Source organism: Balaenoptera ricei, chromosome 11 (assembly GCF_028023285.1).
Source record: "Balaenoptera ricei isolate mBalRic1 chromosome 11, mBalRic1.hap2, whole genome shotgun sequence".
NCBI classification, from domain to species: Eukaryota; Metazoa; Chordata; class Mammalia; order Artiodactyla; family Balaenopteridae; genus Balaenoptera; species Balaenoptera ricei.
The window spans coordinates 67784074-67809487 of record NC_082649.1 but is presented as its reverse complement, the minus strand read 5'-3'; the positions used below and the strand labels follow the sequence as shown (position 1 = coordinate 67809487).

The window sequence follows — 25414 nt, the reverse complement described above, 5'->3', positions numbered from 1 at the left end:
GGTGGCGGCACCGCTGCGCGGGCGCGCAGGACACCCCTGCTGCGGGGAGGGGCGGCGGGCGGGCAGCTTGCAGTTTGGAGAAGGTTGTGGGTTGGACCCTTCCTGCTCAGGTGACGTCCCCGGACCAACGGGGCCTAGGCCTGAGGAGAAACCAACCTGCTTTGCGGTCTGGCTTGCGGCCCCGCTCCTCTGCGAAGTGGGCGAGATTGCTGGTTCTCTAAGAATGAGGTGTCCCGAGGCCCATGTGCAGGGTGGGTACTTGGGAGGGTGCTACCCTGATTCTGAAACCGAGCTCTGTTCGTCTGTGAGGGCAGCGAACCCCGTCGACTTTCCTCACCTTGTTTTGATGCTTTGTGCTGGAGAGGGAAGGCAAATCCTAAAAGGCCCTTCAGTGGTATTTGTTTTCTTGTCATTAGAAAGTAATTCTTCATTAAAGCGCAATTCTTAGACGTCACCTCTGTGCGCTCCGGAAGGGGATCCACTTCTATGGACACTGTGAAACTACCCAAGCTCTAAATTGCCACTTTAAATCCTGAAATGCAGCCTTTTCCTCTGTTTGGTTGGGAGGGGCTTACTTGTACTCTGTTAGGTTAAAGGGCCCGCTATTGCTCAGCCAAAAAGTTGCTCAGAACGAAATTGAACAATCTGATAATAAGTGCTTTGCCGTCTTTTGTAAGTCCGAAGATCCGCAGCAGATCTGAAATCTGCCTGCAAAGGTCACTTTTGATACAGGATTTCAATCCTTTTCAGTTTTTTTATTTTTTTAAATCCCAGCACTGTGTTCTGGTGCCAGGGGAGTTCTAGGTTTGTCCAGAGAAATAGGTACTTCTTTTTTCTAAGACAAAATATGTGCTAGTTTACGTTTTACAGTTTTGCTTCATTAAATTTAAGGAAAAAGAAACTAAGTGGAACTAAAATTAGCAATTAAATTTGAAAATGGTGGGGGTAGAAAACTACCTAAATACTGTATTATTAGAAAGCTCTTAATATACTGTATTATTTTAAGAACAAGGTTAAAATTTTAAAAGAGGCTGAGGATGGAAGGAACTTCTTTGTTCTGTCTTCTTTAGAATGTTACAGGTCTTAAGAACTCAGGACAAGCAGCAGAAATGCATGCAACATGGTGACTGGTGAGTTAGAATTATTCATATGCTGGAAATATGTGTGCAGTTTTTTTCCTGGTAATATTGAAACGTTAGAAATCCTGCCAGTCATTCTGGGTGCTGTCTGCCAGAAATTAGTAGGTGCTGGAAAATTGAATATGTGGGAGAACTGGCATCTTTGAAGCCAGCCAGTTTGCTGCTTGAACAGTGTTTTCCTCTTAAAATGTAAGTCAGTGCAACTTTCAGGTTTTAGCATGACAAGGCATCAGCTTTTCTAAGGATCCAAATGGTTCAAAGACAAGCAGTCAAGTTTATCTAGGATACACTTAAAATATTAATACACCATTTAGGCCTGCTTTTTCTGGAATTTTTAACCATTACGTTTGAGGTCTGCCTTTTAAATTGGTGTTTGTAGATAATATTTTTTCATAAGCTCATTAACTAAGATTTCCTTATTAAAAGATGTCCTGCTTCCAGTCTTCTGTGATGAATAATTTGTGTACCTCTCCATGAACGTCTGCCTTTCCACAACCCCTTTCCACTTGCCATTTTAAAGGAAAGATCAAATTGTGGTTGAAGTTTCATGTAAATTTGAATTGCTCCAAAAGGTAACCAAAGTTAAGGGCTCTGGGTGTGGCTGTGCTCCATCATGACAGCTTCAGAATCAGGGATTTCTTCCTTCAAGCTTGCATGCCTTCTTTTAATTTAATCAAGTACAAGTTTGTCTTTGATATGCCATGCTTCTTGCTTGTGTACTTTTAATTTTTATTTAATTTATTTATTTATATTTTTTTATTAATTTATTAATTTATTTATTTTTGGCTGAGTTGGGTCTTTGTTGCTGTGCGCGGGCTTTCTCTAGTTGGGGCTACTCTTCGTTGTGGTGTGCGGGCTTCTCATTGCAGTGTGTTCTCTTGCTGCGGAGCACGGGCTCTAGGCGTGCGGGCGTCAGTAGTTGTGGTTCGCGGGCTCTAGAGCGCAGGCTCAGTAGTTGTGGCGCACAGGCTTAGTTGCTCCGCGGCATGTGGGATCTTCCTGGACCAGGGCTCGAACCCGTGTCCCCTGCGTTGGCAGGCGGATTCTTAACCACTGCGCCACCAGGGGAGCCTGCTAGCGTACTTTTTAAATGGCCACCCTTTATCTGTAATGGTCTTTTATTTCTCAGCCTCAGAATGAAGTGTTATATGAACACCTGTTCTTTTCAATTTCTTTGTAGGTAGTTGCCCTGAATTTTGTTCCAGAGGTTTTAAGTCCTTTCCAGGCTTCACTTAAATGCTCCACTAGTTTTTTCCTAATTGTCACATTGGATTGTGATTTCTAATTGTAGCTGCATGAAGAAATGATAGATTAACCCCTTGCTTTGCTGAAAAGGGGAAAAGAATGGTCCTTTATTGTCACACTTTAGGCTAGGGCAAAACTGTAGGTAGAGCTGGTGGACTGTGTCAGAAAGCTCTTTTTTGCATGTGCGTTTGAAGTATCTATCTATACATATTAATTCAGTAGATCTGTATACAATTTAATGAAAAATTATAAAGTGAACCACTGTGTAACTAGCACCTCTTCAAGAAATAGAACAATGCCAGCACTTCTGAACCCTTCATGAGTCCCTTCCTGGTTGCAGCTTCTCATTCCCTAGAGACAATGACTATTCTGAATTCTGTGATAATCATGTTCTTTGTTTTTCTTTTTACTACCTTCGTATCCCTCAACAACCTAGTTTTATTTAATTTTGAATTTTATATAAATGGAGTCATGCTGTTTTGTATCTTATTCTAGCATTGTGCCTGTGACATTCATCCACGTTGTGTGCAGCTGTAGTTCATTCATTCCAATTTCTGTATAGTAGTCTGCTGTTTGAACAAACCATAATTTATTCACTCTATTATTGATAGACATCTAGATTCCTTCCAGTTTGAGGCTATTAACAATGCTACTATGAACATTCTTGGTTAAGTACATTTGTATAGGTGTGTGTCATGTACATCTAGGGATAAAATTTGCTGGATCATGTGGAATGGACGTTTTCAAACTTCACTAGTTAATGCAAACAGTTGTGCCAGGTTACAGCTCATCAGTCGTTGGTAGGAATATGAGTTTAAGTTTCTGGTTGAAAGTGTGTTGTCCAGAACTAGAACCATGGTGAAAATGCCCCTATATCAGGGACTTCTCTATCTGGTGAAGGCATGGGGCAGATGAAATTATCCTAATGGGATAATTTCTATCACAAACCGTGTGGTGGGTTAGTATCTTTAAGAATAGAACTGTGTCTCCCCATCTGCTTCTTTGAAATGACTCCTTATGTTAATTAGGACAAATGTGACTGTGACTCCTTAAAATGGAAATTGATGTTTTTTTCATGTGAATGTGTTCTTCAAACCAGAACTGAGCTATGAGGAACCATTGCTAGTAGATGCGAGCCTTAAGAGGGGCGCAAGAGCATGACCATTGGGTAAACAGGAAGAGGCAGGGCTCTGAGGCAGCTCCGAGTGTCTTCTCTTAGTTCATCACATATTCAAGACCCACCCTGCAGAGCTGCATGGGGGCCTGGAAGAGGTACCAGATTCGAGGGGTCCCAAGAAGGGATGACTCCCCTGAGTACTTAGGCCTTCCCTTAGTACTGAAATAGAAAAAAATTAGCAAACAGAAATGTAATAGATTGTTGCTTTGGAGTAACCTTTTCCTCTTGTGTACTAGAGATAAAATAATTAGAATAATGATAACTGTGGTATACTGAGGGCCTGCTCTTTGTCAGGCACTGTGCTAAGCCCCAGTAGAAGGAAGTACAGGGGAAATAACCAGTAAAAATGTGTGCGGTTGTAGTGAAAATTTCCTGGGTCTGTTGGTGGGGGGGTTGGTTTGTCTATTGTTTTGCAAAGCAGCTATGCTTAAAGTATTCAGAAGCAAATGCTTGGCTACAGACTCCACCCCAAAGAGCCCCAGAGTGTTTTCCCCTCCATTTCTGATTCCCAGAAATTGGGAGTACTCAACTATCCCTCCAGCTTCATGTTTTTCAGAAGTGTTTTAGTTCATCAGTTTACTTAATGCTCCTCACTGAGTCTTTGACTTGGGGCTAATTAAGGATCTTCTTTCTTTTGGGGTTATAGAGTGTAGTTTCATTAAGTTTATCCATTTTTCTTTCTCTGTTACCAAGGCTCAGCCTTATGTATCTGGTGAGCAACATCTTGAATTTAACAGTCTTCATTATTATGCAAGCTTCTGTTGCTTGATGGTTTTGTCTTTCAGAGTTTCAGATTTTGAGGGAAAAATCAAACTATGAACAACCAGAATTGTTTGTTTGTCTGTTACTGACTGTTACTGTGGTATAACCACTATGCAGAAAGGATTACTTTTTAACTGTGTTTCTGGTTTAATACAAATTGCGGAAAATACAGGAGTGTATTAAACAGGAAGAAATTTAAGTCCTCTGTTATTCCACACTACCCAGGCATAACTGCTGTTATGCCAGTTTTTCTTCTTGGGTACATAATTAAACCATACTGGGATATATAAATACAATTGTATTGGCCTCCTTTTTCCCACGTAATGTGTCTTCTGTGTCACTAAATTTTTTTATTTTAAAACCAAACGTTTTGTTGGGGGAAGGTGGATCTTCTAGGTATTAACATGCTTTTTTTTTTTTAAGTTACTATGTTACAGAAGGACCTGTGGAATCACACAAAAAGCTTGGAAGCAGACCTTCTTTATATGAATTTGATATATAATCACAGTGGCATTTTAAATCAGCGGGCAAATAAATTTCAGTAATTCAGTAAATGATACAGGGTTGTTGGGTCTTTGGAAATAAAATTAGGCTTTTACTTCACACTATGCAAAATAAACTCTAAATGGATCAAAGCATTGTATAAATAATTATACTGTAAATTTAAAAATTGTAAGTGAATGAGTTTATGGTAAAGGCAGACTTTTTCTGAGCATAAAAGCAAAGGAAGAACCTATCACCACTATTGAGAATATGTTTAATTTTTCTCAGTGTTGTTTTTTACTCACTGACTGGTCTCAAATATTTAAATGTATTTCTGAAGCCACCCCAACCCCCCCATCCCCCGCCCCAAGCAGCACTTTTGTGTCTGGTCAAATGCTGACTTAGTGTACTTTCATTATTGGAATGTGTCAGTCTGGTAGATACTGCCAAGTGAGCACGTTAAAAGGACAAGAAATGAAACCTTGTGTATAAATGAGCAGATTGGAATATTCTTTCAAATTGGCCTTTTCCGTTACATATTTTTTTAAGTTCTCCATTGAATTCATTATTTGTTAATATTTAGCTTTCTCTGATTTAGTGGTTCTCAGATGATTCTGTGGACTTGTACAGTCAGTGAAGAACCTCTTGGGGACTTAGTGAAAGGAAAAAGCAATGGGAATTAGGAAGTAGTAGCTTCTGCTTAGAGCCAACAGTAGACTGTAAGGTTGGAGCACTGCAGAAGGTTTTATAACTTTGGAGTCTCAACTACTTAAAATACATGGCTAGCTATAAACCAAAAGGTGGTTTTGTCATAGGATATTTCAAATATTTTCATAAGAACAGAGGAGAATATAGTGAACCTGTGTATGAACCTTTATCAGTGTTTTCTAAGTTTTATAGAATTTTCCCTGCTTAAAGGTGTGTGGTCTTTTCTTTTTTTGATGAAAACTTAAAGAATGAACTTTGGGGCTTTATAGCAGATACTTTTCCAAGCTTTTATTCCATTCTTTCTGAGAACTGAATATCCATCTTATTTGCCATTCTGCTCAGGAAATAAATTTACATTTGGACTATTTTTGTAGTGACTGTTTTGAATGTAGTATTCTAGAAGTACTGACAGGTAGGATTTATTTGGAGCAGAATGGTTTTTATCATCTTTGGAACCTTGATTTTTTAAAGATTATTATTTTTTTTTGGCTGCGTCAGGTCTTAGTTGCAGCACGCGGACTCTTAGTTGTTTAGTTGCGGCATGCATGTGAGATCTAGTTCCCCGACCAGGGGTCGATCCCCGGCCCCCTGCATTGGGAGCGCGGAGTCTTACCCACTGGACTTACCAGGGAAGTCCTGGAACCTTGATTTAAAAAAAAAAAAAAATGTTCTGAGTTTGATTTGGTATGAAATGCTGTGTTGTTAAAACTAAAAGATTGATTAAACAGAAGCTATACTCACTTAGCTAAATGCTTGTCAAAAATAGAGGGCATGGAACTTTAATTTCCTTATCTTACATGATGGGAAGTCCAGAGATACTATAAAATTAGTGTGCCTACAACTAGAGGTTTAAAGCTATGAAACTGATCATGACAAAAATTAAAATATGATTGGCAGGGGTTAGTGAGAGGAAGGTGATTTAAATGCCCTAACACCTTTCCTAGAGGACAGACCAGTATTTAAAATTGGTAGATCAGAAAGAGAAAAACAAATACCGTATGCTAACACATATATATGGAATCTAAAAAAAAAGAAAAAAAAATGGTCAGAAGAACCTAGGGGCAAGACGGGAATAAAGATGCAGACAGACCTACTAGAGAATGGACTTGAGGATACAGGGAGGGGGAAGGGTAAGCTGGGACAAAGTGAGAGAGTGGCATGGTCGTATATACACTACCAAATGTAAAATAGATAGCTAGTGGAAGCAGCCGCATAGCACAGGGAGATCAGCTCAGGGAGATCAGCTCAGTGCTTTTGTGACCACCTAGAGGGGTGGGATAAGGAGGGTGGGAGGGAGGGAGATGCAAGAGGGAAGAGATGTGGGGACATATGTATATGTATAACTGATTCACTTTGTTATAAAGCAGAAACTAACACATCATTGTAAAGCAATTATACTCCAATAAAGATGTTAAAATAAAATAAAATAAAATAAAAGTAGTACTTAAAACTGGGAGTTAGTTAATTCAGGGAAGCATAAACAGTTATTTTGAAATATTTAGGTAGATTTTTAAAAATCAATTAAATTGTGGTTTTTCTATTAGAACATATGAAGCCTTCTTTTAATAGAGCAGGATTTTCCCTCTATTTATGGTTCACTTACATTCTTAATTTGGAGAAAGCGGTTTAAAATTTTAGAGAGTAATTTTAAACATTTAACATTTAATTTAAACATTAACATTCTGAACTGTGCTATGAGAAAAAAAATGAGTTGTCTTGCAGTCTTTCACAATTTTTGGCCACTTATAAAACCCCCTCCTTCCTTTAAAAAAAAAAAAAAAAGAACCAGAGGTCACAGCATACTTAGCTGTTTTGTTTTGTTTTGTTTTTTAATTAATTAATTTATTTATTTTTGGCTGTGTTGGGTCTTTGTTGCTGTGCATAGGCTTTCTCTAGTTGCGGTGAGCGGGGCTACTCTTCGTTGCGGTGCGTGGGCTTCTCATTGTCGTGTCTTGTCTTGTTGTGGAGCACGGGCTCTAGGCGCGCAGGCTTCAGTAGTTGTGGCACATGGGCTCAGTAGTTGTGGCTTGCGGGCTCTAGAGCTCAGGCTCAGTAGTTGTGGCGCACGGGCTTAGTTGCTGCACGGCATGTGGGATCTTCCCTGGCCAGGGCTCGAACCTGTGTCCCTAGGCAGATTATTAACCACTGCGCCACCAGGGAAGCCCCTACTTAGCTGTTTTTACTTTTCATTTTATACCTTGCTATATTATTTGAACAGTTTTTCTAAGAAAGTAGATGTGTTACTTTTACCCTCCCCACCAAAAAAAACAAAGACAAACCCGCCCCCCCCAAAAAAACCCAGGTGGAATTCTACACTGAAAACTGAAGAAAGCTTGTGTCTAGGAAGAAAAATTGGTATGATTCTGCTTTGTACTTAATATCAGACTTCAAATGAGGCTTAAGCCTCCTTGATTACTGAAACTTAAAAGAGTGAAGGGAAATAAGGTCACTAGGAAGATTCTGTGGACTGCCTTTACCGAGCAATATTTGTGTGAAGGTTTTCTGGTTCTGTAAACTTAACTTTCAGTGTTTCTTTGTATTTGTGCTTGGTCATATTTATATTCTCCCAGATTTGAAGCAGAAAAAGTTTTTTTTTTTTTTTTGCATGATTCTCTATACTTTTTAAAAAATTGCTTTGATACAGTAGCTACGATTCTAGCACAGACAAAATTCAAGCAATCTCTAAGTATTTTACATGAATGCAACTAATTATTGAAGAAAATTAATTTGGGGAAGTGTAAATTTCAGTTGCCCTCTGCTTTTTTTCTATAATGGAGGTGAAAAACTGAAATATGTGCCAACATGGTAGAGAACTGGTTAATGGTTGTTCACACTCTCTCCTTTGTCCCTTATGAGCAGAAGGGTGTATGTAATTGGATATTAGAATCACATATTGTGAACTTTGTAATATTAGTGGGTCTATATTATGAGAGATGCTTCCTTAAGAGGGAAATTTCAATTGTGATGCTGTTATCAGAGGGAAGCTTTGACACATTCTGTGCCAATGTGGTTAGTGACTGTTTGTGGGTCACCTATGGTGGAGTGGCCTGCTCTGAGTATGAAGTGCTTGTCCTTGACGCCCCTCCTACTCTATGTGCCATGGATATCATTGATAGCTTAATCTTGAAGTCTCATAGAAGACCTTCTAATTTTCTGTCCTGAGAAAGATAACTGAGAGCCTCTGCAACGGAGAGAAGGGAGAACTGGGCAAGGGAGATGGTTAGAAGAGAGGTGACAAAGGGACAAACAAGTGTTAAATTTCCAAAGACAAGAGGCCATCAGCAACAGCTTCACCTTGCACTCACTCCCCTGACCTGTACTTGCCGTTCTCTGTACTCTCTTGTGCTTGGGGTTTCCTAAGAGGTGGAGGCTTTCCTGAGAGTAGGGGTCTAGGCATTTTAGACAGGATAAGGTATATGTAGTATTCTTTATTTATGGAGAAATATATTTACAATATATGATGGGCATCATAATAAAAGGTTTATTGCTGGGTCTATTCTGTTTGAAAGTACCTGAATATAATTTGTAAACTATACTTAAACAGCTTCCCACAGGAATATTGCCGGTGTCAGTAAATTAATAGCAGTAAGGATCATATTTTTCCTTTAGTCTCTTGCCCTGGATATATAGGGCTTTTTTTCCCCCCAAGGTATAGATTAACCATTTACTAGAGAAAAGCATAACATTTTATGGTTGTAAGTTATAGATGTTACAGGAACAGAGTCATAATCCTTTTTGTTCCACATTGAATTCCAAGTGCAACAGATATATACAAGTACCTACACGTATCAGCCATTCAGAGAGGACCAGGACACAGTCCTGTCTACTAGAGTTTAGAGCCAGGTGGAAGATATATGATTACCCACACACCTTATATCTGTTAACAGAAGACAACATCTGGGCAGTGAAAGAGAGACTGATATTTCTAGTCAGATGGCTCAAAGAAACAAATCACTTTTCTAGACATTTGAGATTGACTGAGAGTGTTTTTTTGGCAAAGAGATTCACTTGGTTTGTGTAACTTTCATATCCTGCCATTGCTTTTGTCCTGGAGGTGGTACTGGTCAGTATGAGTATGGTATGAAAGCAGCAGTGACAGGGCCCTCAGCAGTTCATGGATAGATTGCATGGTTGTCTCCCAGGTGATTGAGAGCTACTATCCACCCTTGCAGAGTAATTCTTTTTTGTAAAATTTTTTTAAATTTTAATTTTATTTATCTTTTTTCGGCCGCGTTGCATCTTCATTGCTGTGCGTGGGCTTCCTCTAGTTGCGGCTAGCGAGGGCTATTCTTCGTTGCAGTGCGCGGGCTTCTCATTGCAATGGCTTCTCTTGTTGAGGAGCACGGGCTCTAGGCACAGGGGTTTCAGTAGTTGCAGCACGTGGGCTCAGTAGTTGTAGCTCTCAGGCTGTAGAGCGCAGGCTCAGTAGTTGTGGCGCATGGGCTTATTTGCTCCAAGGCATGTGGGATCTTCCCGGACCAGGGCTCGAACCCCTGTTCCCTGCATTAACAGGTGGATCCTTAACCACTGTGCCACCAGGGAAGTCTCCAGATTAATTCTTAAGGTAAATACCCTGATGAAAAACTTGCAGAATTGATTTCTGAAGTGACCTAGTTATTTAAGGTACTATTCAATTTTCTCCCCCCACTTACTTTAATAGAATTAGTTAATAATTATGTGGCACTGTATATATGTCAGGTACTTTTCTAAGTGCTTTACATATATTTAATTCTCAAGTCAACTTTTTGACGTACATGCTATTTTAATTCCGATTTTATAGACAAAACTAAAGTTAACTGACTTGTCCAGGGTAACACAGCAAAGGAGAGTTCCAGCTGGGTTTTTTTTTTTTAATAAATTTATTTTATTTATTTTTATTTTTGGCTGCGTTGGGTCTTTGTTGCTGCGTGCCAGCTTTCTCTAGTTGCGGCAAGTGGGGGCTACTCTTTGTTGGCGGGCTTCTCATTGCGGTGGCTTCCCTTGTTGCGGAGCACAGGCTCCAGGCGCACGGGCCTCAGTAGTTGTGGCACGCGGGCCTCAGTAGTTGTGGCACGCGGGCTTCAGTAGTTGTGGCTCACGCGCTCTAGAGTGCAGGCTCAGCAGCTGTGGCACACGGGCTTAGTTGCTCCGCGGCATGTGGGATCTTCCCAGACCAGGGCTCGAACCTGTGTCTCCTGCATTGGCAGGCAGATTCTTAACCACTGTGCCACCAGGGAAGCCCTCGAGCTGGATTTTAAACCCAGGAAAGGCTGGCTCCAAAATCCATGCTTTTAACCAGTAAGCTATGCAGCAAAAGAATGTGAGCAGTATACAGCAAAATGGGATTTTTGGTGTTTCTGGTGGGAAATGAACACATCCCTTGTCTCCAGGGTCTTGCCACAGCTAGGTGGCATAGGTGTCCCTTCACTGTAAAACATAGTTGGCAGTGGAAATAGAACATGTTGGTAGGAATCCTGGCTCCTACCTTCCTTGGTAGTCCTCTCTGATGGTCACAGAGCAGTGTTGCATGTGACTTTTCTTGTCCAGTGCTTGGCTCTGCAGAGAAGATGGGATTGGCCTAGTGCTGGGTGGAGAGTGTATTTGCAGCCCGTTTCATCCAGTACTGTGACACATGCTTTTGTTTTTTGTTTTCAGTGTGATAGTTTGATTTAAGAAATGTTTATGGAAACAATTTTCAGATGCCATTAACTGAAAAAAAATAAGGTTATTTAATAAAATCTTACTTTGGATTCCAGATATATACAGCTGCCCTGAATAGTCCACACTGATGCAAGAGTGATTGCTCTGTGCATTTCAGTATGTTAAAACAGTGACATAGTTTTGACTTCTGTCCATTTATTTTATTTCTAGGAACCCTAAGGACTCTGCAATATGAATAATTCTCTGGAGAACACCATCTCCTTTGAAGAGTACATCAGAGTGAAGGCGCGGTCTGTCCCGCAACACAGGATGAAGGAATTTCTGGACTCGCTAGCCTCTAAGGGGCCAGAAGCCCTTCAGGAGTTCCAGCAGACGGCCACCACTACCATGGTGTACCAACAGGGTGGGAACTGCATTTACACAGACAGCACCGAAGTGGCCGGGTCTTTGCTTGAACTTGCCTGTCCAGTCACCACCAGTGTTCAGCCACAAACCCAGCAAGAACAGCAGATCCAGGTTCAACAGCCACAGCAGGTTCAGGTAAAAGGGAAATAAATGTTGAGGTGCATCCTATTGAATAGACTTTATTTGCCATCAGGGTTTTGGTTAGTAGAGCATCACGTCTATATACAGATGTCAGAGATTATTTTCACCAAGGGGAATATTCTGGTTTTTTTAAAACATTTTATCTTACACAAGGGCTTTCATAGTTAACATAGACTAAAAATATTTGCAACTACTGTAAACTTAAGAGGCTACAGATACTTGCCATTTGCTTTGGAGAACTGAACAGTATAGAAATTAAGAGGTCTTTTGGAACTGGATTTGGATGTGTCACACTGTGTGTGACTGAAGCTCCCCTTCTGTCTGTGTCACCCTGAGCAGATCAAGAACATAGAAGGGCTAGTCTTAGCTCATTACTAAAAGCATGATATTTGGAACTTTTTTTTTAAATGGAAAGGCTCTTATTCATGTAGTTGTATGATTCCATGACTCAACGTCACCTGTAAATTTCTAGGCCTGCATTTGATATTTATAAACCTCAAGAAATAATGCTAATTGATAATATGCTTACTGAAAGATGAGAAACTTAATACATTTGCCGAGAAGGTAAGTTTTCCTCTTTAGGGGTCCTTATGTGAAACTAAAACTCTCCTACAGTTACAAATGCTGCTTTCTTGCTATTGTCTATTGTGGTTGCATTTCACTTTGCCCTCCATGACTTCCACCAAGAGAATAGGAAAGGGAGTAGAACATGATGGAGAGGCAAGAGTGTGAAGAGGTGTGTTTGGTGAGATAGAAGGTTTTGCCCCTTAGCAATGTAGGTGAGTATATTGGAAGGACCTGGGCTTTGGAGTTGCATTCCTGGGTTTAAATTTGACCTGACTTCTTATTTGTTGATATTTTCTTAATCTTTTTAGTGCTAGTTTTTTCATCTGTCAGTAGGGATAATACTATTTAGTGAGACTGAATGAGATAACAAGAAAGCATCTGGCACATGGAGGGATGCAGTTGTTTATTCCAGTCTCTATAAGGAAGGAAGGGTACAGGAAAGGTAAAAAGGGAAGGCCTGACTTTGCGGTTGAAGAAATTATTCTGTTTTTTACTGCTTGGATCTTCTTTTTCGTAAGATTAAAATAGTTTGGGATTTGAGTTTAAAGTGTTTTTTGAGACTTTACGTTCAAGATAGCTAATTGAGATCACCTATTAGTATCATCATTTTTCCCAAACCCTTTGTAAATGGAAGAAGAAATAAAATAATAAATCCATGAGATAGGTTCAATATGGTGGACTCATAAGAACACATATTTTCCCATCCTCAGTGACTGAAAAGATACTTAAAAATTTTTTTTTCTAGCAGTGCTGGGGGAAAAAAAGTGCCATCAAAAAACCCACTAAATCTTAACCTTTAAAAATTGTGAATCACTATATTGTACACCTGTAACTTATAAAATTGTACAGCAACTAAACTTCACTAAAAATAATAAATAGGGAATGATTTTTTTTTTTTAAACCCACTAAATCTGAGGAATTGCTGCAAGAGAGGAAACAAACAGAATCAGGTGATAGAGGAATTCATCTAAGAGAGAAACTTTTAGGAAAGATGGAGCAGTTCTCAGGGTCCCCTAATCCAAGAAGTAAAGAATACAAAGAGTAGAAGGCTCCTTTGGGGACCCATGTGTTGGGAGTTGACCAAGGACTTTAAAACATATACACACTCGTGTCTGCATACATTATGAGTAGATACCAGGTATAGGATGAAAGTGGCTCTGCTGATCAGTGAGGAAAGGATATATTCCATTAGTGGAGTAAGGCAGTCTACTCCTCTTTTGGAAATAGTCAGATACCTCTCATAATTAAAATAAGTTCCAGATGGGTTGAAGAGTCAGATAACAAGAAAACAATGAACTATGAAAAGGCAGTATAGAAAGTTTCTGTAATTTTAGGTTGTGGAAAGCCTTCCTAAGGAAAGAAGTAAACTCTGAGATAGCTTTTCCCAATCTTTTTTTACCCTGAAAGAATCTTTGAACTAATTTTCAGGCCTCAGGGGACCCCTGCATAAAAATTACTATATTTACAGCCCATGGAATGTTAGCTTGATCAGCAAGTGATATAATAATTCAATAATAATTATCAGTGCTCTTTTGGTAAGAATCATATTTTTTTTCTACGGGTCACATTTTAGCCAGCCTGTTAGGCGGCTATTTATGTGTGGTTCCCTTTCCCACACAGGTTATCAATTTTAAATTCAAGTTATTTGTGTAGGTAGAGGAAATCTCATTTTTTCCTTTTAAAAAAAAATTTCCTAGGTGAGGGTTTTTTTTTTGCTTTATTCAAGTAGTTCTAAAAAATCTTACCACAAATTTCTACCGTACAAGTTGCCAAGATATGGTTTGTGGTATATGATATGTGCAAAAGTAGTTTTTATCCCCTTTATTTAAAATTAAAAATGACCTTTTAGGGAATTCCCTGGCGGTCCAGTGGTTAGGACTCCACACTTTCACTGCCAAGGGCCCAGGTTTGATCCCTGGTCAGGGAACTAAGCTCCCACAAGCCGCGTAGCATGGCTGGAAAAAAAAAAAAAAGACCTTTTAGCCAAGCATTCTTGGACCAAAGTTTAGTTAAGCCTAGTTTACCTTTCTTGAGACTAATCTTTCTTTCCTTTTCATAAATTAAAAAAATTTTTAAGACAAATATATTTTCATTAATAACTGTCTTAAGCCAAATGGAATTTAATTTTTCTAAAAGTTGGCTTTGTAGATTTAATTTAAATAAAGATTGTAAGTTGTTATTAATGTTATATGAAAGTTGACAATGTTAATAAATCTAAAGCTATCAAAATCATAAGCCAGGAAATTCCCTGGCAGTCCAGTGGTTCGGACTCGGCGCTTCCAGTGCAGGGGACCCAGGTTCAGTCCCTGGTGGGGATCCTGCAAGTTGCGCAGCGTGGCCAAAAAAAACCTAAGTGTCTTAAATACAATAAAAACTTGTTTTAAAAAAATCATAAGCCAGACAATATCAATAAATATATGGCTAAAGATACAACTTTATATAAGACTTCGGAAAAACATTTTCTGAGTGACAGAAAATATGGGCCTAGCAGTTACAAAATTATTTTATACACATGTTGTTTCTTGATCTGTTTTATAGGTCTGTATATTCTTTCTTTAAAGGTATAATTTTAAAATTTTTTTTATTTAATTAATTTATTTTTGGCTGCATTGGGTCTTCGTTGCTGTGCGCAGGCTTTCTCTAGTTGCAGTGAGTGGGGGCTACTCTTCGTTGCGGTGCGCGGGCTTCTCATTGCGGTGGCTTGTCTTGTGGAGCACGGGCTCTAGGGCATGCAGGCTTCAGTAGTTATGGTGCGCGGGCTCTAGAGCGCAGGCTCAGTAGTTGTGGCGCACGGGCTTAGTTGCTCCGTGGCATGTGGGATCTTCCTGGACCAGGGCTCGAATCCGTGTCCCTTGCATTGGCAGACGGATTCTTAACCACTGCGCCACCAGGGAAGCCCTAAAAGTATAATTTTTGAAACTAAAAATAGCACATGAGGTATAGGGAGGTTAACTCATCTTCTGATAGCTAGCGTTTGCACCCAAGCTGTTTTAACTCGAGCCTGTGCTCCTAACTAGTGTTTCTAATACACAAGAAACTTACAAAATAGGAAAGAAAAATGATCTAGTGGAAAAATGAACAAAGGATATAAATAGATAGTTCATGGGGGAGGAAATACAGATTGTGCTAGTAAGTATGTCAAAAGATGCTTCATGCTTCTGGTGATTATGGAAGTGTAAGTTTTTAAAATGAAATATGTTTTATTTATTAGATAGGAAAACAGTTATAAAGATTTCACCCAGGGTAGCAAGTGTGTAAGAGGATAAATTAGTGTGATTTTCTTGAGAGTGAATTTGGCAATACTTGTCAAATGTTTAAATATGCGTACCTTTGGCCTTGCATTTGTGTTCACAGATAAATGTGTATATAAGGATATTCACTGCCACATTGCTTATAGTAGTAACACTGGAAACAAGTCACTCTTTCAGTAAGGGAAATGGCAAATAATGATACAACTGTACTATATTGTCCTGTGCAGCCAGAAGAATGAGATAGATCTATGTATATTGACAGAGCAGGATGTTTAACAGATTATAGAGTGTCAGAACCAGTTTAGTATCACTGGCTTTTAGCATATGTAGAATGTAGTGGTCTTTAAATAGTAGTAATAAAGCCCAAAACAGTAATTGGGCGGGGTAGTGGGGTACTAAGGAGGAGTGCTTGAATTTTTTTTTTTTTAAACATGAACTACTTTTGTAATAAAAAAAAAAAAAAGTGTTGCTTGCGAATATTTTGCTTTGAACTTGTATAGGACAATGATTCTTAACCTTTTTTCCCCTATCCCAGACATCTCCATATGTTTGTGTTTATGTATGAAGCCCTTTGCTAGATGTTTAGGTACAGCACTGAACAAGACAGAAAGCTTCCTGACCTTGTGGAACATACATTATAGCTGGGAGGGGTTAGATGATATATAAGATTTTTTAAAATCTTGTTATATAGTGATAAATGCAGAGGAGAAAAACAAAGCAGATGGGGGTGGCCAGGGTAAGCCTTAATATCCTGGTGACTTTTGAGTTAAGACCAAAGAGAGCTGGTGAGTGAGCCATATGGTTATCTGAGGAAAGAGCATTCCAAATCAGAAAGCCCTAAGGTGGGAGCCTGCTTATTTGAAAAATGGCAGAATGGCTGTGTAACTGGAGTGCACTGAGTGAAAGGATGAGACTAGAGAGGTGACGTGTACACTGAAATATGGAGCTGAACAGACCTGCCTTCTCAGTTCAAATGTTAAAAGGCTCTTTGGCCCATAGTATTGTGTCTCAACCTAACCCTTTTGATAAGAATGTAAAATTATGCCTATATTAATGTTATTTGAAATTTCAAAACAATTCATTACCTTGAGGGCAGAGAGTTTTCTAAGTTGCTTTTTTTAAAAACTGCGGTAAAATTAGATTGCTTTTTTAAAACCATCTGTCGCCATCCCAGAGAGTTTGTTCTGTCCCCAAGAATTTCTCATCTTTCCAGCCTAGAAGCGGCCACATAGCTTGTTAGATTTGACAAAGTAATCATATCCTTAGAACAGTGTTAGTGAATTGATGGGAGACAAAGGTCTGTGTTAAAAGTTAATTAGAGTAGCTGTCTGAATAAAACTCACTGTGTCCGTTTACTCTCTGCTACTACCACACTCACACTTTTGGCCCCGAAATGTGTGTTTTTTCCCCCACAATGACCAATTCTTCACACCAGCTGGCTGGCCTATAATTCAATTCAGTTCTGACACTATCTGCTTGGAGTTAGCGTCAGATCCCCGCAAGTTAAGGGATCAGTTTCACAAGACTGCCCCCCACTTCCGACACTAGTTGCAAGTCCCAGGTTATCTCACCTGTACTTTTGACTAACTGGCTATAAATTGCGATTCTCACTACCCCTCCTTGGGTATGATGATTTGCCAGAACAGCTCACAGAACTCAGGGAAACACATTTACCAGTTTATTATATAATTAAGGAAATGATAAAGGATACGGTTGAACAACCAAATAAAGAGATACATGGGGCGAGGTTCTGAAGGGTCGTGAACACAGGAGCCTCTGTCCTCATGGAGTTGGGGTGTACCACCCTCCCAGCACGTGAATGTATTCACCAACCCAGGAACTCTCTAAACCCCAAACTTTCGGGATTTTTGTGGAGGCTACATCATATAGGTATGATCGATTAGTAACTCAATTTCTAGCCCCTCTTCCCTCTCCAAAGAATGGAGGGTGGGGCTGAAAGTACCAAGTTTCTAATTATGGCTTGGCCTTTGAGGTGACCAGCCCTCATCCAGGAGCCCACCAAAGTTGCCTCATTAGAAAATAATATGATCCTAGCATTTATATTATCACTTAGGAAATTACAAAGGTCTTAAGAGCTCAGATCAAGAATCAGAGAAAAGACCAAAAATTATATTACAATATCACAGTAGCATATGTTTATTTAAGATAGGGAGGCACTTTCTTGAGGCAAAAGGAAGAGCTGTCATGTAAATACCTTCACAGTTTGTACAATACCAGGAAGGCCTAAGTTTCCTGTTGTTGATAGGTCTGCCTGAGCTAGGTGAAGGTGGTTCATTTGGAACTTCACTTTCAAGAGCCCTCTTGAGTTGGGTACTTCCTAAAGTATCCACATGGAGTTAAATGTGTATGCCAGAGAGAAGACCCTCTGATGGTGAATTCTAGCAGTCCGGTTTCACTTAGCACCCATAGAATTTCTTGTTTCTTCTCTGTACTTCTATAGGGCAGGAACTGAGGCTTCATACAAGGCTGGTTGGTCAGTCTGATGCTTTGGGGAAGGAGATTTCTCAGCACTTGATTCTTTTGTTGCTAGAAGTAAAGATCTCAAGCCTTCAGTGGATCAAAGTACAATTCTTCCTCATTTGTCATCCCAACTTCTGTCCCTCTTCCTCTTTTTGCTGTTGCACATTCCCTCTGTGCTGGGGCAGTCAGTCCCTAACCCCTCACCTCAGTGTAGAATTGCTGAGAGTGAGGAAGGAGGTAATCAAGAGCCAGACTGCCCTTAAACAAACATGAGTTCGATCTGCCTCTGATTCTTTAGATATATGGTTATAGACAAGTGACTTAACCACTTTGAGTCCGTTTCCTTAGCTACATCATGGAAATAAAAGAATTTATGTTGTAGTTACTTTGAGGATTCCATAAAATGCTAAGTCCTAAGTACACTGCCTGGAACGTAGTAAGCCCTCAAATAAATAATAGCCACTGTTGTTTTCTTCTTCCTCTCCTTCTCCTCATTAGTGCCATTCCTACCTAGGGCCCCAGTTGCTTTTCAAACATTTGAAAAGTAAGTATCCAGACAAATATTTAGAACAAGTATTCCTACTGTGTTGGCAGTTTGCCATTTTTGCTTTTTTTTGTTTTTTTTTTTTAAAAACATAACGTTACAGATGCAGTTCAGATCTCTAATACCCCTCTGTACATCTTTCTCTCCCAAGGTAAATACTATTTTAAAGTTCTCAACTTGTTTTGATATCTTTTGTATCTATCTGAGTTTTGGTTTTTAGAGAATGTGTCTTGGAGGCTGCACAGCCAGGAACAGGATATCAACTTGTTTTGATATCTTTTGTATCTATCTGAGTTTTGGTTTTTAGAGAATGTGTCTTGGAGGCTGCACAGCCAGGAACAGGACTCAGGTCACATTGCTAGCCTGCCTTGGCAAAGACCTTCAGCCACACCCCTGGGCACAGGTCCTTGTCCTACCATAGTCTCTCATTGGGATTTATGCCATCCTGTTCCATTTCTGCCACAATCTTCCACTCTCACCAGAAAATGGAGGTTGTGGTTCCTGCTGCCTCATGTTGCTCTGTTTTGAGTCCAGATTTCATGCAGTGTGTCTAATTTGGGAAGCCTTGGTCACACGCCTGCACTCTAGCTGCAGGAGAGGTTGGGACAGTGATTCCAGCTTCTGCCTTGGGGAGGCAGAAGTCATAATGTGGTGTATTCTGCAAACAAGGGTTTGCAGCCAAAAACAGGACTGAAATCAGCTATTCTCTCACTGGCACTTTGTGGGCTGATTGGGATCCTGATCATCACTTCAGATTGGTAGGCTGTTTATTGCTGCCTTTTCTGGCCCTTCATGTCCAGTCTTTTTTTTTTTTTTAATTTTATTGAAGTATAGTTAATTTACAATGTGTTAATTTCTGCTATACAGCAGAGTGACTCAGTTATACATATATATATTCTTTTTCATATTCTTTTTTTGTGGCTGCGTTGGGTCTTTGTTGCCGTGTGCTGGCTTTCTCTAGTTACAGTGAGCGGGGGCTACTCTTCATTGCAGTGCACAGGCTTCTCATTCTGGTGGCTTCTCTTGTTGCGGAGCATGGGCTCTAAACGCGTGTGCTCAGTAGTTGTGGCTTGCGGGCTCTAGAATGCAGGCTCAGTAGTTGTGGCGCACAGGCTTAGTTGCTCCGCAGCATGTGGGATCTTCCCGGACCAGGGATCGAACCTGTGTCCCCTGCATTGGCAGGCGGATTCTTAACCACTGCGCCACCAGGGAAGTTCCCATATTTTTTTCCATTATGGTTTGTCACAGAATATTGAATATAGTTCCCTGTGCTGTACAGTAGGACCTTGTTGTTTACCCGTCCTATATATAATAGTTTATATCTGCTAATCCCAAACTCCCAATACTTCCCTCTCCCACCCCTCCTCCCCCTTGGCAACCACAGTCTGTTCTCTATGTCTGTGACTCTGTTTCTGTTTCGTAGATAGGTTCATTTGTGTCATACTTAAGATTCCACATATAAGTGCTATATGTTGTATTTGTCTTCCTCTTTCTTGATTTATTTCCCTTGGTATGATAATCTCTGGGTCCATCCATGTTGCTGCAAATGGCATTATTTCATTCTTTTTTTTTTTTAATTTTTAAAAATAAATTTATTTATTTATTTTTGGCTGTGTTGGGTCTTTGTTTCTGTGCGAGGGCTTCCTCTAGTTGCGGCAAGCGAGGGCTACTCTTCATCGCGGTGCGCGGGCCTCTTCACTATCGCGGCCTCTCTTGTTGCGGAGCACAGGCTCCAGACGCGCAGGCTCAGTTAGTTGTGGCTCACGGGCCTAGTTGCTCCGTGGCATGTGGGATCTTCCCAGACCAGGGCTCGAACCCATGTCCCCTGCATTAGCAGGCAGATTCTCAACCACTGTGCCACCAGGGAAGCCCTGTAATTTTCTTTTTTTGTAGTATCTTTGTCTGGTTTTGGTATCAGGGTGATGGTGGCCTCGTAGAATGAGTTTGGGAGTTTTCCTTCTTTGCAATTTCTTGGAAGAGTTTGAGAAGGATGGGTGTTAGCTTTTCTCTAAATGTTTGATAGAATTCACCTGTGAAGCCATCTGGTCCTGGACTTTTGTTTGTTGGAAGATTTTTAATCACAGTTTCAATTTCATTACTTGTGATTGGTCTGTTCATATTTTCTGTTTCTTCCTGGTTCAGTCTTGGAAGGTTATACCTTTCTAAGAATTTGTCCATTTCTTCCAGGTTGTCCATTTTATTGGCATAGAGTTGCTTGTAGTAGTCTCTTAGGATGCTTTGTATTTCTGCAGTGTCCATTGTAACTTCTCCTCTTTCATTTTTAATTTTATTGATTTGAGTCCTCTCCCTCTTTTTCTTGATGAGTCTGGCTAAAGGTTTATTAATTTTGTTTATCTTCTCAAAGAACCAGCTTTTAGTTTTATTGATCTTTGCTATTGTTTTCTTTGTTTCTGTTTCATTTATTTCTGCTCTGATCTTTATGATTTCTTTCCTTCTACTGACTTTGGGTTTTGTTTGTTCTTCTTTCTGTAGTTCCTTTAGGTGTAAGGTTAGATTGTTTATTTGAGATTTTTCTTGTTTCTTTTTTTTTTTTCCCCATCAGCTGGAAGTTCTTCTTTCTCTTTAAATTTTATTTATTTATTTATTTATTTATTTATTTATTTATTTATTTATTTATTTATGGCTGTGTTGGGTCTTCGTTTCTGTGCGAGGGCTTTCTCTAGTTGCAGCAAGTGGGGGCCACTCTTCATTGCGGTGCGTGGGCCTCTCACTCTCGCGGCCTCTCTTGTTGCGGAGCACAGGCTCCAGACGCGCAGGCTCAGTTAGTTGTGGCTCACGGGCCTAGTCGCTCCGCGGCATGTGGGATCTTCCCAGACCAGGGCTCGAACCTGTGTCCCCTACATTGGCAGGCAGATTCTCAACCACTGTGCCACCAGGGAAGCCCTTTCTTGTTTCTTGAGGTAGGCTTGTATTGCTCTAAACTTCCCCTTAGAACTGCTTTTGCTGCATCCCATAGGTTTTGGATCATCGTGTTTTCGTTGTAATTTGTGTCTAGGTATTTTTTTATTTCCTCTTTGATTTCTTCAGTGATCTCTTGGTTATTTAGTAATGTATTGTTTAGCCTCCATGTGTTTGTGTTTTTTATGTTTTTTCCCCTGTAACTAATTTCTAATCTCGTAGCGTTGTGGTCAGAAAAGATGCTTGATATGATTTCAATTTTCTTAAATTTACCAAGGCTTGACTTGTGATCCAAGGTGTGATCTATCCTGGAGAATGTTCCGTGTGCACTTGAGAAGAAAGTGTAATCTGCTGTTTTGAGATGGAATGTCCTATGAATATCAGTTAAATCTATCTGCTCTATTGTGTCATTTAAAAGCTTATGTTTCCTTATTAATTTTCTGTCTGGATGATCTGTCCATTGGTGTAAGTGAGGTGTTAAAGTCCCCCACTATTATTGTGTTACTGTCGATTTCCTCTTTTATAGCTATTAGCAGTTGCCTTATGTATTGAGGTGCTACTATGTTGGGTGCATATATATTTATAATTGTTACGTCTTCTTCTTGGATTGATCCCTTGGATCATTATGTAGTGTCCTTCCTTGTCTCTTGTAACATTCTTTATTTTAAAGTTTCTTTTATCTGATATGAGTATTGCTACTCCAGCTTTCTTCTGATTTCTATTTGCATGGAATATCTTTTTCCATCCCCTCGCTTTCAGTCTGTATGTGTCCCTAGGTCTGAAGTGGGTCTTTTGTAGACAGCATATATATGGGTCTTGTTTTTGCAGCCATTCAGCGAGCCTGTGTCTTTTGGTTGGAGCATTTAATCCATTCACATTTAAGGTAATTATCGATATGTATGTTCCTGTTACCATTTTCTTAATTGTTTTGGGTTTGTTTTTGTAGGTCCTTTTCTTCTGTTGTGTTTCCTGCTTAGAGAAGTTCCTTTAGCATTTGCTGTAGAGCTGGTTTGATGGTGCTGAATTCTCGTAGGTTTTGCTTGTGTGTAAAGCTTTTGCTTTCTCCATCGAATCTGAATGAGATCCTTGCCGGGTGGAGTAATCTTGGTTGTAGGTTTTTCTCTTTCATCACTTTAAATGTGTCATGCCACTCCCTTCTGGCTTGTAGAGTTTCTGCTGAGAAATCAGCTGTTAACCTTATGGAAGTTCCCTTGTGTGTTATTTGTCGTTTTTGCCTTGTTGGTTTCAGTAATTTTTCTTTGTCTTTAATTTTTATCAATTTGATTACTATGTATCTTGGCGTGTTTCTCTTTGGGTTTATCCTGCCTGAGACTCTCTGTACTTCCTAGACTTGGGTGGATATTTCCTTTCCTATGTTAGGGAAGTTTTCGACTATAATCTCTTCAAATATTTTCTCAGGTCCTTTCTCTCTCTCTTCTCCTTCTGGGACCCCTATAATGCGAATGTTATTGTGTTTAATGTTGTCCCAAAGGTCTCTTAGGCTGTCTTCATTTTTTCTCCTTCTTTTTTCTTTATTCTGTTCTGTGGCAGTGAATTCCACCATTCTGTCTTCCAGGTCACTTATCTGTTGTTCTGCCTCAGTTATTTTGCTATTGATTCCTTTTAGTGTATTTTTCATTTCAGTTATTGTATTGTTCATCTCTGTTTGTTCTTTAATTCTTCTAGGTCTTTGTTGAACATTTCTTCTATCTTCTCGATCTTTGCCTCCATTCTTTTTCCAAGGTCCGGGATCATGTTCACTATCATTATTCTGAATTCTTTCTCTGGAAGGTTTCCTATCTCCACTTCATTTAGTTGTTTTTCTGGGGTTTTATCTTGTTCCTTCATCTGGTACAAAGTCCTCTGCCTTTTCATTTTGTCTGTCTTTCTGTGAATGTGGTTTTCCTTCCACGGGCTGCAGAATTGTAGTTCTTCTTGCTTCTGCTCTATGCGGTGATTTTTTTTTTTTTTTCAAATGTTATTTTTTTTGTTTGTTTTTAATTTTTATTTATTTATTTATTTATGGCTGTGTTGGGTCTTCGTTTCTGTGCGAGGGCTTTCTCCAGTTGCGGCAAGTGGGGGCCACTCTTCATCGCGGTGCGCGGGCCTCTCACCATCGCAGCCTCTCTTGTTGCGGAGCACAGGCTCCAGATGCGCAGGCTCAGCAATTGTGGCTCACGGGCTTAGTCGCTCCGTGGCATGTGGGATCTTCCCAGACCAGGGCTTGAACCCGTGTCCCCTGCATTGGCAGGCAGATGCTCAACCACTGCGCCACCAGGGAAGGCCCCTATGTGGTGATTTTTAATGAAGTAATATTTTTCTAAGTTTCCTAGTTTGATTTTCTAATACAGTAAGAATTGTTATCTATGCTCGTGGAAAGAAAAGCTCTTTGGGGTTGGTCCTCAATCATTTTTTGAAAGGGTGCTGAGACCAAAGAGCTTGAAAACTGCTGTTCTGTAGTAATTGGCTTCGTTGTCTGCTTTAGTCTTTGGTGTAAAGCACTGATTCTCAAACTTGAGCATGCATCAGTCACCTGGAAGACTTGTTAAGGTACAGATTTCTGGGCCCATTCCCTAGAGTTTCTGGTTTAATAGTTCTGAGCTGGGACCTGAAAGTTTGTATATCTGATAATTGCCCGTGTGATGATGATGTTGGCCTGGAAACTACATTTTGAGACTCACTGGTGTAAAGAAATATTGCTTATGAGGAAGAAAACCTACTTTTTGAACATCTACTGTGTGTCAGTAAATATTATTTTATGCTCATGACAACTCTGTAAGGAGGTAGGCCTTCTCCCCCTTTTTATTGTGCCTCAGGAAACTGAAACTTAGAGGAGTCACAGCTAGGAAAGTACATCATCACTTCAAGTCTGTTCACTTAAAGTCTGTTCTTAAGGCCTATGCTCTTTTTTTTTTTTTTAATATTTATTTATTTGTTTATTTGGCTGCGCCGGGTCTTAGTTGCAGCACGCGGGATCTTCATTGCACCATGTGGGATCTTCATTGCAGCATGCAGAATCTTTTAGTTGTGGCATGCAGGCTCTTTAGTTGCGGCATGCAAACTCTTTGTCACGGCATGTGGTATCTAGTTCCCTGACCAGGGAATGAGCCCACACCCCCTGCATTAGCCACTGGACCACCAGGGAAGTCCCAAGGCCTACGCTCTTTACATAGCCTCCTCCTTGCTTTTTTTTTTTTTTTTTTTTTAAATCAGTAGTGGCTTTAATGATATATAATTCTCATATCAAATAATTCACTCCTTTCCATGTAAAGCGTACAACTTAGTAGTTTTTAGTCTATTCACAGAGTTGTGCAACCATTACCACATCAATTTTAGAACATTCTCATCACCTCCAGAAAGAAACCCTGTAGCCATTAGCAGTTACTTCATATTTCCCCCAATCCCTGTCTCCTGGACAACCCACTAATCTACTTTCTGTTTCTATAGATTTGCCTATTTTGGACATTCATATTAATGGAATCATATAATATGTAGTCTTTTGTGACTGACTTCATTTAGCATAATGTTTTCAGGGTTCATCTGTGTTGTAGCATTTTATCAAAATTTTATGTTTTTTTTACTAAACATTCTGTTGTATGGAAGTACTACATTTTACTTATCCATCAGTTGATGGATATTTGGGTTGTTTCCACTTTTTGGTTATTTTAAATAATGCTGTTATTAACATTCATGTCCAAGTTCTTTTTTTAAATATTTATCTATTAATTTATTTATTTGGCCACGTCGGGTCTTAGTTGTGCACATGGTATCTTTCATTGCGGCGTGCGAGCTCTTCATCGTGGCACCTGGGCTCAGTAGTTGCAGCACGTGGGATCTCGAGCTCATGGGCTTGGTTGCCTCACCACATGTGGGGTCTTAGTTCCCTGACCAGGGATCGAACCCACGTCCCCTGCATTGGAAGGCAGATTCTTAACCACTGGACCATCAGGGA

At 39.9% G+C, this 25414-nt stretch overlaps 1 protein-coding gene across 3 annotated transcripts in view; it reads left to right on the top strand.

The window, feature by feature from the left end:
• Window positions 1–25414, top strand: part of QRICH1 (glutamine rich 1) — a 47628-nt gene that overhangs the window by 563 nt on the left and 21651 nt on the right. The window contains exons 1-2 of one of the 3 annotated variants that reach the window (XM_059939661.1): window positions 99–251; window positions 11365–11694. In XM_059939661.1, coding sequence (XP_059795644.1) covers window positions 11386–11694 — 309 coding nt within the window. In that variant the 5' untranslated portion in view covers window positions 99–251; window positions 11365–11385. Of the gene's footprint in view, window positions 1–98; window positions 252–10046; window positions 10079–11364; window positions 11695–25414 lie in introns of those variants that run through there. The other 2 variants (XM_059939662.1, XM_059939660.1) reach the window with 2 other exon arrangements.